The 13508-nt window shown below is 39.8% G+C and overlaps 1 protein-coding gene across 9 annotated transcripts in view; it reads right to left on the bottom strand.

The window, feature by feature from the left end:
• Positions 1-3199: 3199 nt before the first annotated feature.
• The window catches only part of AREL1 (apoptosis resistant E3 ubiquitin protein ligase 1), a 60912-nt gene continuing 50603 nt past the window's right edge, over positions 3200-13508 (bottom strand). For 7 of the 9 annotated variants that reach the window (XM_027844845.1, XM_027844848.1, XM_027844849.1 and 4 more), the window contains 6 exons: positions 10567-10692; positions 9576-9705; positions 9427-9485; positions 7472-7561; positions 6230-6405; positions 3205-6118 (listed from right to left, as the gene is read on the bottom strand). In XM_027844845.1, coding sequence (XP_027700646.1) covers positions 6016-6118; positions 6230-6405; positions 7472-7561; positions 9427-9485; positions 9576-9705; positions 10567-10692 — 684 coding nt within the window. In that variant the 3' untranslated portion in view covers positions 3205-6015. Of the gene's footprint in view, positions 6119-6229; positions 6406-7471; positions 7562-8778; positions 8863-9426; positions 9486-9575; positions 9706-10566; positions 10693-13508 lie in introns of those variants that run through there. The other 2 variants (XR_003567553.1, XR_003567554.1) reach the window with 2 other exon arrangements.

The raw sequence follows: 13508 nt of genomic DNA, 5'->3' as shown, positions 1-13508 counted from the left end.
TGTTCTAGCCAAATTAGTCTGCTGTTCCTCAAACTGGTAGTTCTGTTTCCACTCTCTACACTTTTGTACAAGCCACCCCCCAAACCTAGAAGGTGCTTACTCCTCTATTCCTTAGAAACCTCAGGAGAATGTCTACTCCAAGCATGTGAAGACTTCCCCTGGTAGAATGGGCAGATGAGAACAATTTGTTCCAACAGCCGTGAAGGTGGCTGAAGCAGGCACTGTGGAGTGCGAAGAGCTTGGTAAGTCATTAAAAATGCTAAGGTGATCCACTGCATCACAGACCACCACCAGTCACCTTGATTTTTGCCCTGTCACTGGACTTTGATGACTCATGGAAAGTGAGGCAAATGACTTCGAGTAACTCTGTCTCACTTAAATCCAATGCACACGCAAGTCAAGACATCACCCCATGATGTTATTGGTCCTCAAAACAAAGAACAAAAAACATAACATAACTAAGCTTATACCTCAAAGAGATCAAAGAAAGAATGAAAAGGACCCATATGCACAAAAGTATTTATATCGGGACTTTTTGTTACAATGAAAAGTTAGAAACAAAGTGGGTGCCAATCAATTTTGGAATGACTGAACAAACGGTAAGGTAATATAATGAAATATTATACCATAAGAAATTATGAAAGGGACAGATTCAGGGAAACCTTGGAGGACTTGTATAAATTGATAGAGTGAAGTAGAGCCAATAGAACAATTTACACAATAATTATAATACTGTAAAGAAAAATCATGAAAGACTTAGGTTGTTCAGTCATTTCAGTTGTATCTGACTCTTCGTGACCCCATTTGGGATTTTCTTGGCAAAGATACTGGAGTGGTTTGCTTTTCTTTTCCAGCTCATTTTACAAATGAGGAAACGGAGGCAAACAAGGTTAAGTGACTTGCCCAGGGTCACATAACTAGTAAGTGTCTGAGGCTGGACTGGAACTCAGGTCATCTGACTCCAAGCCCAATACTCTATCCACTGAACCACTTAGTTGCCCCATGAAAGACTTAAGAACTATGATAAATGCAATGACCAATCCCAACTCCAGAAAATTGATGATTAATCATAATTCTCTCCTCCTAGTAGAAAAGTTTTGAACTAGTGGTTCAGAATGAGATATAAAACTTCAGACATAGCTGATACACAGATTTGCTTTGCTCTTTCACTCATTTGTTAAGTGAGAACTCCTTTTTTCAGGGTCTGAAAAGGCTCAGAGGGGTTCATGGGGCAGTGGGGTATAGAGAATTGATAAAAAAAAAAACAAAAGAAAATTAAGAAAAGATTATTGATGAAAAAAATTTAAATACACAGAAGAGAGCAGAAGCAAGTTCAGAAGGGGACAGACAGGCAAGAAAGTGTTAGAAACTACCATGTTAAATTTAATTTAAACAAATAAGCTATATATAAGTGTCAATATGATCCTCTTTTTTTCTTCTTTATGTAGAGAAATGTTCGTGTTTGTTGATGCCAAATCCATAATAATGAAGAAAAAATTTTTAAAAAAGAAAATATGGCATGATGTATTGAAGTGAAGAGGAAGATTACTAAGTAGTAACAGGCACAGAAAAAAAGATATTTTATTCCTTGAAATGAACTATAAATATCTGATAAACAAGTTTAGATGGTTATACTGAAGTTCACAATTAAGTTTTCAATAAAACATTTAAGATTCTTAAAAAGCCTTTCAAGTCACACAGGGACACAGCCAAAGGAGAAAGAGTAAAATACCATCATTATTAATCACTCACCTGAAGAAAAACAGGATGCCTCCTTTTCCCCCTCTGTTAAGGTCATCTGCAACTTAGGTCAAAGGACTCTGCTTCTTCTATTTACAAAACATATCTTTGTGTTAACAAACTGGCACTGCTTTAACAAAAACTACTTTTTTTTTGGCCAAACTCAAAGCACTCAGGAAGAAGAATGGAATGGGTTCCTTCAGAGTCAGGCACAAGGCCAAGTAAAAAATGTTAAGAAATTTCAGTGGCTTACACCAATATCTGGTGGTGCAATGGACAGAATGCTCAGACAACTGGAGTCAGGAGGACCCAAGTTCAAATATGGCCTCTGACCCTTACTAGCTGTGTGGCCCTTGGTAAGTCACTTAACTTGTTTGCCTCAGTGTCAACCGTAAAATGGAAAAAGAAAATAATAGCACCTACTTGCAGGGTAATTGTGAGGATCAAATGAGATAATATTTATACAAAGTGCTCAGCACAGTGACTGGCACAGAACAGGCACTATGGAACTGCTTATTTCCTTCTTTTCCTTCCCCTTCTCCAGCAAGCACCTGAGTTCTACCCCTTCAATTTATTACTTTATTTATAAATGTGGAGAAATTAATGTGTTAACTCTTGTGCTGATGCAAAAAAAAAAATACTCAGCAACTACTGGCTACAATCTAACTACCTGCTGTTTACATCATTCACTACTTGACATAAACAGCCCTAATATGAAAGGATATGCAAGAGCCAGAAGCATTTCCATCCCTACAACTAAACACGCGCACTCCTGTGAAGGCCCTCCCTTAGACCTGCACACCAATGAGTTACATGCCCAACGGTGAAATCAACCATTGGTTTTCCTCCCCCTAGTCCAACCTCCCTCTTTCTATATCGATGGCTTCTAACAAATTGGCTCAACGACGTTCTCTCCCCTAGTCAGAAAGGAAGTATGAACAAGACGTTGTCTTTCTTGTGTGCCTCTGCCTTCTGCTACATACTAAGGACATTAGCTCTCAAATGTATAAAGGAAGAATGTGCGTTAATCAGTTTAGGAAAAATAATTCCTATCTTATTTCTTCTGTAATGTGGATGCTTTCTCCATAAAGGCTCACCCCAATGTGATGCTGTGAATTTGGAGGCAGGACCTGGATTTGAACCCTTCCTTCCTCTTTGGGTCTTAAGTATTCTCATCTGGAAAATGAGGTTAGAGCAAATGACCTCTAATGTCCTTCCAGCTCTAGGTATATGAGTCCTCTGACTCCTCCACTCAAGACTCTCCGTTTGGTTCCCATGACATAGTGCCTCTTTGGACCGTCTCACATAGCTACTTTCTCCACTGCCAGTCCAGATGATTTGAGCTTCTCTAAAAGATTTTTTTTTAGCTAAATTTTTTTTTCATTTATTTAGTATTTTATTTTTCCCCAGTTACATGTAAAAATAATTTCTAACATTTGTTTTTAAAACTTCTAAGAGATTTTTAATACTGCTTAAGGAAACCCTAAGTTTCTATTTTAAACAACACACATATTCTTTACTCTTTTCTTTTAAACTTTTATTTATTGTACAAATTATTTACACCATCAGCTGCAATTGTCCACATGGATCAAACCCTACCCAGCCTGACTAATCTATAGCAGGGACTGGCCCTTGCCTCAAGTTCCTGAAACATGCAGCCTTTTTCTTTGTTGTGAACTCAGTTAACCCCAAAGCACCTCAGTCACAAGGGAATAAATAAAAGTGCCGATCAAAAAAATACATATCAAGAACTGTCAAAAAATTAATAGTCTTTCCCTCAATGTTCTGTATCGTCTTCCCCCACTGGTAAGTGCCAAGGGCAGGATGGGAAGATCAGAGAGGGCCAAGAGCCTTTTTGGACTGAATGAAGGAGCAGGGTAAACTGGAGGCTGGAAAAAAACAAACAAACAATAGATAGTAAGTACCAAAGGGGTTTCATTAACCAAAGACACTGAGGATCCACTACTGGTATGGGGTTGACCTTAGAAAGCTATTATGGGACCCAAGTCCCCCTAAATGGGTAGCGAAACAAAAGCTTTACAGGACAGACTTCTAGCCAAGGAGATAACCTTAATTCCCAGCAGTAAGGTCCCTGGATGGCCACTGGAATGGTGATTAGGGGATCCAGAAGAGGGTCCACCACAGGAAAACCACAGAGGCAGTCCACATGCCCAAAGCTGAAAACCTCTATCTGAGCCTAAGAGATGAAGGGTTGTTCCTGTTTTCCAGGGTGGTGATTGTATCTGCCTTCCTACATCCTACTGGAAGAGGATTAAGGCAAGAAGCAACACCTTGTCTGGGTCCCTGAGGAGAGTAGTAAACATAGGGCATGGAGGATCTAGGAGTGCTAAGGCCCCAGCTGCAGGATTCTGGCTCCAGCAGATGGGAGAGGACAGCACCCTGGTCGAGAAAGAACAGATGACAGCTGAAAGACACTGAAGCCACAGAGGAGCTATAACAGCTCAGGGAGAGGGCAAAGAGTAGGGGTGAAGGGGCTTGTCCCTCCTGATCCCCACCTGGAGGTTTCCAGGAGGCTGAGGCCCTGCCATAAGTTCTGTCTCTTCTTAGGACTCTTGTGTACGTGCTGGTTTTGGCAACAAAGATGGCTTGTAGTACTCTTGGTGTAGATGCTCCACTGGGAATGGGGTGTCACAGCAAAGCATCCTTGAAAACAGAAACTTTTCAAGTGGGAGAAATTTCTAATCTTACAATTATTATTATTCAAATTTGTAATAAAAAAAAAGAAAATCTTTCAAGAGATATTTGCCAGTTTCCACCAATCAAGACACTGCACAGAGCTTCTCAGAAACTAGCACTCATAATTTCTTTTTTCCCTTCTCCCTTGCCCATACCCCTCCCATCCCAGTTGATAAGGGGAAGGCACTGATACAGCTCAACTTTTACTATTAAAGCAGGTCTGTTTTAAGCATATTCTCAGTACCCTGAACCTGAGAGAAAGGACATAGGAAGGCTTTACCACAGGTCAGCAGTGTGCTGTAATTCAGTAATTTAGATCTCTTTCTCCTTGCCTCAGTGCTCCCAGAATGGGGAAAATATTAAGAAGAAGAAGAAGAAAAAAAAAAAGGAATTCATATCTACCAGGAATAGTAATCCTTTGCTAGAAAGATTTCTCCAGTAGAATTCAAACAGATAATAAATAGGATCCCTATGCTAGAAAATTTTCTCTAGCAGGGTCTTAGGACAAGATACTAGCGCCATGCAAAAGATGGATTCACAGAACATAGCAGACTGTTCAACATGGAGGAAAGTGAACAGAGCCAGCTGAACCTCTGTGGGAAAAGAAACCCAATGCACAGTGTCGGTAGCCTCCAAGCCAGCCATGCACTCCAGTATGCCCCTTGATTCTACTACAGCTAAAGGTCGAGATATGTCCATTATGTTCAATTCGGGAGGCTGTAGCTGTATCATCTTACATATTCTAAACTCGGTCTGCTTTCTTTACTTGGCCTGAATTCAAGAAGGGAAAAAAACAACCAAATAAAATTCCATCAAAAGAACTCTCCCGGGGCTTTCTGCGCTCTTTTGGAAATGCTTACAAAAGCAGCTCCTCTTCCAGTTCTGTACCCAGTGTCATGTGACACCAGGAGAAGGGTACCTTTGTGCTGCCAGTTCCCATTAGAGGTAGTACAACGCCATGGCCTATGTATGCCTGCTTTGTGCAGGGAAACAAAGCAATGACCAGCCAGACTGGCCAGTTCCTATAGCAGATACTATGATTCTCTCCGCTCCTGATGAGAAAAGGCATCATCCTTTCCACAGAGAAGGTCTTGAGGCTGTGTCAGATCCCAGAGGGAAGAGAAAAGAGGGTTCCATTGAGGAGCATTAGCAGAGGGGCCTGGAGCAAGGCATGGGCAGATATTAAGGCTTCTAGAGAGCCAGATGTCCAATGGAGCTCAGAGCCCTTGGTACACAGCCTTCTACAAGATGCAAAGTCCCAACTACAAAGATCTTCTGCTCCCTGAGGACCAAATGGAATTCCTCTTCTCTTAGATGGATAACATGCCAAAAACTTCCAATATTTATGTACCATACCGAAGTGGCCTATGGTGAGGAGAAGGAAACAATATGGGATTTAGAGACAAGGCCTATAGGTGGCAAAATACTCCAGAAACAGGGGAGCATGCAACATCTTCTGGCTGACTGTTATGTCTGCCCTGAGGGCTGAAGGTTATGTCTATGCTCTGACTGAAAGGAAACTGTGCACCCAGGGCGCTCTGGAGAACCCAGGGGTCAGATGGACAGTAGAAGAGTAGATCAGAGCATGCCAAAGCCCTCGCAGCCCTCACTGATGGCCAGTTGCAGCATTTTGTGCACATCTTCGTATGAGTCATATGTAGGGAGGCACAACTGGTTGAAACTGGAAGGCAAGAAGAAAATCAATTAAATCATATTACTAATGACTGGTCATATAGGATAAAGGGTGGAAAGAACTCCTCCAAAAGGATGCTATTTGTGGTCAAACACTTACCATGTGTGTGCAGTGGGTAACGTGCTATGGGTTGGAGCTGCAATGATCTGGAATGAGGGACAGAGGGCGGCAAAGCCTCCGGGTGGCAACTGAGAGGAGCCAGTTGTGAACTGAAGCAATCTCGCCAATTCTTCCTGTGTGAGGCTGGAGACCACAGTCCAAAACCACCTCATTACCTGGCCAGAATAGCACAGGGTCAGAAAAATCAAGAAAAAGGAACTTATCCCAAAGAGGATCAGCCTGATGTCCAGGATATTCAGGAGTTACATAACCCTAATTGAGAGTTGCTCTTTCAAAAGTGCAAGGTCAACCAATGCTATAATTAACCTTTTCTATGAATATTTATTAGCTGGCTGATTGTTTGTATTTCCTGCTGCATACTTTCTGATTTTCCTGATGCACATACTAGGAAAGCCCTTAAGGATTCTGCTCCTTTAACATTTCGATCTCCTTACCTCCACTTTTCATTCCTTTCCATTAAACGTGTTTACTTCTCTGGTCCCCTTTAACCTTCTTCACAGTCTCATACTCTGAATTCTCCAATTTGTTTCCACTTTAAAATCTGTTTCCCAAATGGCAAGGTGGGATGCCTGATATGATGGAGTATAATTTTTACCTTTGTTCATTTAAGAAAGAGTAGCTAATGATAAAATTTCTTTCTCAACAATAACAACAAAAACTTCAACAAAACTAATCATCATGTAATCATAATGATCAAGCTTGGCTCCAAAGAAGAGAGGAAAAAAATGTATTCCCCACCTTTCATTCCAGAGTTAGAGGACTATGGATGAGAAACACTGCTTATACTGTCAAAACTTAGCTGATGATTTGCTTAGTTTTGCTGAACAGCTATTTTTTCTCCTATTAAAAAATTTTTTTAATTACAAAGATTGGCTCAGGGTGGGGTGGAGATAGGTTTGGAAATAAAGATGACATAAAAACAAAATATCCTCGAAGCATACTATTTGCTGTTTTTTTCTTCTGTTGTGCTTTGTTTCCTCTTTCTGGTGGTTCCTCCTATTGGTTCTAATTCTTACAACATCACTAATGTGAAAATATGTTTAATAGGAATGTATATGTATAACCTATATCAGATTGCATGCCATCTTAGGAAGAGAGGTGGGGAGGGAAGGAAAAATTTAAAACTCAAAAATTTATGGAAGTGATGGTTGATAAATCAAAATGAATTAATTTTTTAAAAATATTTAATTTTTTTCCATTTTAAAAGTTTTTTCTATTTACCTTTTCCCTGAAATGCCATGAGCCTCCCACCACCACAGCATGTGCCTTGAAGTCAGAGACATTGATGTCACCAGTACCACACATCAGCAGCTAGAAGGAGATTGGCAAAGATTAATAGGAGCATACTCACCAACTCAGTGCTATAACCAAATGGAGTAATTTCTATTGGGCTTTCTTAGATGATTCTTCCCTATATTTTATTGAAGTAACTATCCAACCAACGACACTATCAAAGATTAAAATATAAAATGCCACCCATTTCCTAGGCCAACATGCAAAAATCTTGAATAAAGAGATGATATCTCAAAAGACTAAGGTAAGTGAAAATTTTAGGAGAAGAAAGGCAAGATCATAACCCTATCATCAAAGGTCTTAGGGGCAAAATGGTAATTGCTAGTCACTTCTGTGAAGAGAAATAACAAGAGTGGACAAGGAATCAAAAGCAGGTATTTATGCCTTCCTGTGGGCCTTGTAGAGCAGGTCATGAGCACTAAACGAAGCAAGGAAGTGCTCCTGTCTCAAGCACTCAAACCAATCCCGAATGTTTCTGATATGCCTTCCTTCTTTCCTGCCTGCAGCCATTTTAAAATTAAACTTTAATTCTCTTTTAGCCCTTAACTTCCCCTCTTTCAATCATATAAATGGAGAACTACACTATCCCAGGGATAATAAAAACATTAACACATTAATAATTTCAGATGTTCTTGCTTGGTTCAAAATCTGAAAGATATTCAGTACATAGTAACCTAAAATGAAGATATGGTATTCATGTGCCATACAAACACCAGAGCCAACTAAACCTATTAAATAACCTCTTCCTACCACACACACAAAGTCTGTAGAACTAACCAACTAACGGGAATTTAAAATCATTAAAGAACTTTTCCGTTCCTTCTGCCCAACTGCATAAATATGATAATAGTAAAAGCACAAGGTGAGAGCTCTTCAACCCTAAAATAAGAAACTTCAGGCAATTAGTGTCAATTTCACTTAGATTCTATATCTAAGGGTTCAAGATACCTGATAATACACAAATGCCATAGAGACCACCCAAAAGGCACCACATCACCACGATCTAAGAAAATTCTGCTAACAAGTACAAACAAACACAAGGCTGCCAAGGCCCTGATCTGTAACCCTCCCCTCCCCACTGCCTCAAAGCGGCATTCCCACTTTGCAGGATGCAGAGTGTCTATAAAAAATCCAGGCCATTTTTTAAAAATCTAAAATTTTCAGTTATGAACTTCACTTGGGTTGTAGGTATGAAAGAAATCATCTGTAAGTGACAAACTGAATGTTCTTCTCACAGATAGTATAGACTTCAATTCTGTTCATCAAGGGGACAGTTTGCAATCTTGTCTACAGTAGCCATTTTGTGTCTGTCACAGGATCTGAAATAAGAATACATTGTGTACAACTGTGTGATGATGTTGTCCCAAATGTCATTAAGGCTGCTTTTAAATGCTGCTTACAGGCTGATGTCATCAGACCTACAACTTAAGTTACTGAAGTTTCAAAGTTCCTGAGGTTTTTTGGAAAACCCTGGACACCATAAAATAAGCCTTTCATACGGCTCCTAAGTACCTTGATGTATCTGTAATTGCACCCAAGTTAACACCCCCTTAACAGTGCAGATGCCAAGTCATTTGCACCATCTACTCATCCAACATAATTACTCGTTAAATGTGACTGGCCATTTTTAGGGTCTCCATTACTAATGAAGCAAGAAAGACTTTAAAAAGTGTTCAATCAGAAAAGGTTGTGGCAAAAGTAAAGATGATCCCTCTATAAAGGGCTTTCCCATTCTATTCCATATCAGACACCCAATAAAATAATTGCTTATAAATATACACATTAATTAATTCAACAAACATTTACTGAACTTTTACTATGTGCCAGGTATTACATGCTAGGTGCCATGAATCAAAGCAGGGCCTCAGGATTCAAGCACTTACCTCAAGTTCATTCTCATCGAAAATAGCCAAAAGGTTTTCAGGAACTAATTCATTCAGGCCTGAAACAGAGTAGCCAAACTCAAGTCAAATCTACAATGATGTTAAGGGTGCTATAGCTATCAAACCAAAAAGAGCAGACAAAAGTTTACCTTTCAAAAAATGTTCCACTTCATCTTTAACTTGACTGGCCAGTCTATATTGTGCCAACAAATTTAGGTAGAAGGTTTTATTTGAGTTGGTGACTGGGACTTGCGCTCCCCCAGTCATGAGCTCCACAACCTGAAACAGGAACGAGACTTGAGGAATGGTAAAAATGGTGATGTTCCACAAAGACTCTACCACTACCCTTCACTGCAAGTTCTCACCAAGCTCAACAAGCCTCTTCATGGTTTCTGTGTTATAGCAGTGGTTACTTCTGCGGATTGCATCTCTGGTTGTGTTTTCTTGTTTTGGTCACATTATAGGGATGGTGCTGCAGAAGGGAATCCTACCAAACTTATTACTGAACGTCTCAACATTTCAGTAGTCAAAGATTCCATCACCACTGATCTTACTCTGTTGTAGTGTCTATCCCTCAACTAAGCTGTGAATCCACAGGCTACAAAGGAAACTGAGAAGACTGAGGTAAAGAGTGTCATAAAAATACCACAGAAGGGAGAAGCGACAGATGGTCTAAAGAATTCTGCTACTTCAAGCTATAGAATTAGAAGGAGTTCCCAAAGTAGGCATAGTTGTTTTCCTAAACTTTGCTGTACTCTTTTCTCCAAAATGGTATAGTGACAAGAACAAGACTTGAAGTTAGGAAGCATAGGTTCTCACCCTAGTTGTGCCACTAAGTAACTGTGGGACCATAGGCAAGTCACTTAAACTTCTCTTGGCCTCATTTTCTTATTCTATAAAAGTTAGATAAGATGATCTCTAAGATTCTTTCCAGCGCTAAAATTCTAGGATTCCTATCCCCACATTGTGTCTCTTTTCTCTGGGAACAAAAAGGCTACACCAACTGGTAAAAGGAGTAATGTGTTCAATTACTAATAGCTAGACTGGCATCCCTTTATCACTGCAAGACTAAGGAAGAAGCCCCCATCCTTCTCTGTGTTAGTATAAAGAACGGACTTAGGCTTTGGTCCTGCCTCTCACCTTATCCAGCTGCCCTGATTTGTTGTATTTCTCTTCTGCAAAAACCAGTTCCATTTCACTCATGTCATTGTTGAGAATGAAACAAACCTTGGATTTATAAAATTCCGGATCATCAGTTTCAAAGTACTGAGAGGAAAGAAAAACAGTGAAAAGAAACATGAATGCTTGCTCTTCAACAAAAGTGAGCTTCATGTGGGAGAGGAACCCTATCCTTTCCACTTCCCCATCTGTAGGGACAGGCTCCAGATAGGCTCTAGAACTAGTTTGTGCCATCTAATCTTGACTGGGCCCTTCCTGCTACGTGGTATTCCCTTTATTCTTCTCTGATATAACTTTTAAAGTTCCAATTCTTCCCTTATCTCCTCAAACTTTCTATACTCTTCCTCCTCTTCTCATATCACTCAGATGAAGACCCTACCATCTCCTCCTTCACACCTTCTCTTATGAAGACAAGACTCTTCTCGTCAAAGAAAATCCTTATACATGCATCCTTAATTCCATCCCATCTCCCCCAGAAAACTGCACTTTCTATCACCAACTTCAACTTCTCCTTATTTCCTGGCTCCGTCACTGCTGCCTACAAACATGCCTAAGTCTCCTTTATCTTTAAAAATCCCTCATTTGCTAACTATCCTTCTATATCTCATCTCCTCTTCTCATCTAAAGTTTCTTGAGAAAGCAACAAATGGTGCTTCCACTTCCTCTCCTCTCACTGGATTCTAAACTCTCTGCAACCTGGCTTCCAACCTCAACATGCAACTGAAACTGCTCTTTCCCAAGTCACTGATGATCTCTTCATTGCAAAATATAATGGCCTTTTCTCAACCCTCATCCTTAACCTCTCTGCAATCTTCACTACTGTTTTCTTCTTCTTTCCTTATCTTTTTCTCCTGAATACTATCTCTTCTCTAAGTTTTTGTGACACTGCGCTCTCTTGGTTTCCTACCTGACTTGGTCTCCACTGCTGGATCTTCCTCACTAACCATGGCTGTACCCCAAAGCTTTGAACTGAGTCCTCCTTTAGTCTATACATCTCATTTAGTGATCTCATCAGCAACGATGAGCTCAATTACCATCTCTAGGCAAATGGTTCCCAAATCTATATATTCAGCCTAACTTTTTTCCTAAGCTCCAGTGAACAACTACCTTTTGGGTATCTTGAACTACATGCCCCACAGACATTTAAAACTGAACAAGTCCAAAACAGAACTCATCGTCCTTCTCCTCAACCCTCCTTTCTCCCAAATTTCCCTCGTACCATGGAGAGTATCACCATCTTTCCAGTCAGATGGTCTCTAAATCAAGGCATAATCCTCAACTCCTAATTTGCAATTACTCTATATACACAATCTATTTCTAAGTCTTGTCATTTCTACCTTCATAAGATCTCTCAGATACACCCCCATTCTCTCTACCTATCCAGACATCACCCTGGTGCAAACTCTCATCATTTCAAGTCTGGATTATTGCAATAGCCTTCTGGTTGGTCCTCCTATCTCAAGTTTCTCCCCATTCCAATCCATCTTCCACTCAAAAGCCAATGAGTTTTTCCCAAAGCAGTGATCTGACCTTGTCATTCTCCTCTACACAAACTCCAGTGGATCCCTATAATCTCCAGGATCAGAAATAAAATTAGTTGTTTGGCTTTTAAAATCTTTCACAACCTGGCCCTTCATACCTTACCAGTCTTCTTATACTTTACTTCAAACTTCCACCCATTCTACCACCAGAAACAATGGCCTCCCTTACAGAGGACACACTCTATCTCCCAACTATGACTTTCTGCTGACTATCCCCTATGTCTGAAACGCTCTCTTTCCTCATCTCTGTCTATGAGTTTCCCTGGCTTTCTTCAAGCTCAAAGCTCAACCCATAAATGAGCTCCCTAAGAAAAATATGCCAGGACCAGTTGGATTTACAAGCAAATTTTATCAAACACTTAAAGAACAATTAATTCCAATATTATAAACTGTTTAGAAAAATAGATAAGGGAGGAGTCCTACCAAATTCCTAGAAGAATAGTAAGAAAATCAATGAAAAAAAAAATGTGAAGGAAGGCAACCTAACAGTACCAGATTTAAAGCTGTATTACAAAGCAGTAATCATCAAAAGAATCTGGTACTGGCTAAGAAATAGAATGGTGGATCAGTGGAACAGACTAGGTACACAATACACAGTAGTAAATTACCATAGTAATCTAGTGTTTGATAAACACAAAGATCTAAGCTTTTGAGGTAAGAATTTTTTGACCAAAACTGCTGGGAAAACTGGAAAGCATTTTGGCAGAAACTAGGCACATAAAGGATGATATCTTAAGTAAATTAGGGGAGCATGGAAAAATGTACCTGTCAGATCTATAGATAAGGGAAGAGTCTATGACCAAATAAAAGATAGAGAGGATCATGGGAAGTAAAATTATTACATGAAATTAAAAAGTTTTTGCACAAACAAAAACAAGGCAGCCAAATTAAAGGGAAAGCAGGACACTGGGAGGTGGGGTATAGGGGTGGATTTTACAGAAAGTTTCTTGGAAAAAAGTCTCATTTCTCAAATATATAGGGAACTGAGGCAAGTTTATAAAACTAAGAGCCATTCCCCAACGGACAAATGGTCAAAGGATATGAACAGGCAGTTATCAGAAGAAGTCAAAGCTATCTATAGTCATATTAAAAAATGCTCTGAGAAATGCAAATTAAAACAACTCTGAGTTACCACCTTAAACCTATCAGATTGGTTAACATAATAGAAAAGAAAAATGACAAATGCTGGAGGGGATGTGGAAAAATTGGGACATTAATATGCTGTGGTACAGCTGTGAGCTGGTCCAACTATTCTGGAGAACAATGTGGAACTATACCCAAAGGGCTATAAAACTATGCAAATCTTTCACCCAATCATACCACTCTTAGTCCTATACCCTAAAAAGATCAAAGAAAAAAGAA

The sequence above is a fragment of the Vombatus ursinus genome, unplaced genomic scaffold (genome assembly GCF_900497805.2).
Source record: "Vombatus ursinus unplaced genomic scaffold, bare-nosed wombat genome assembly UNPS02014945.1, whole genome shotgun sequence".
In the NCBI taxonomy this organism is placed as follows: Eukaryota; Metazoa; Chordata; class Mammalia; order Diprotodontia; family Vombatidae; genus Vombatus; species Vombatus ursinus.
Note: the sequence above shows the minus strand (reverse complement) of the source record. Positions and strands in the feature narration are given on the sequence as shown.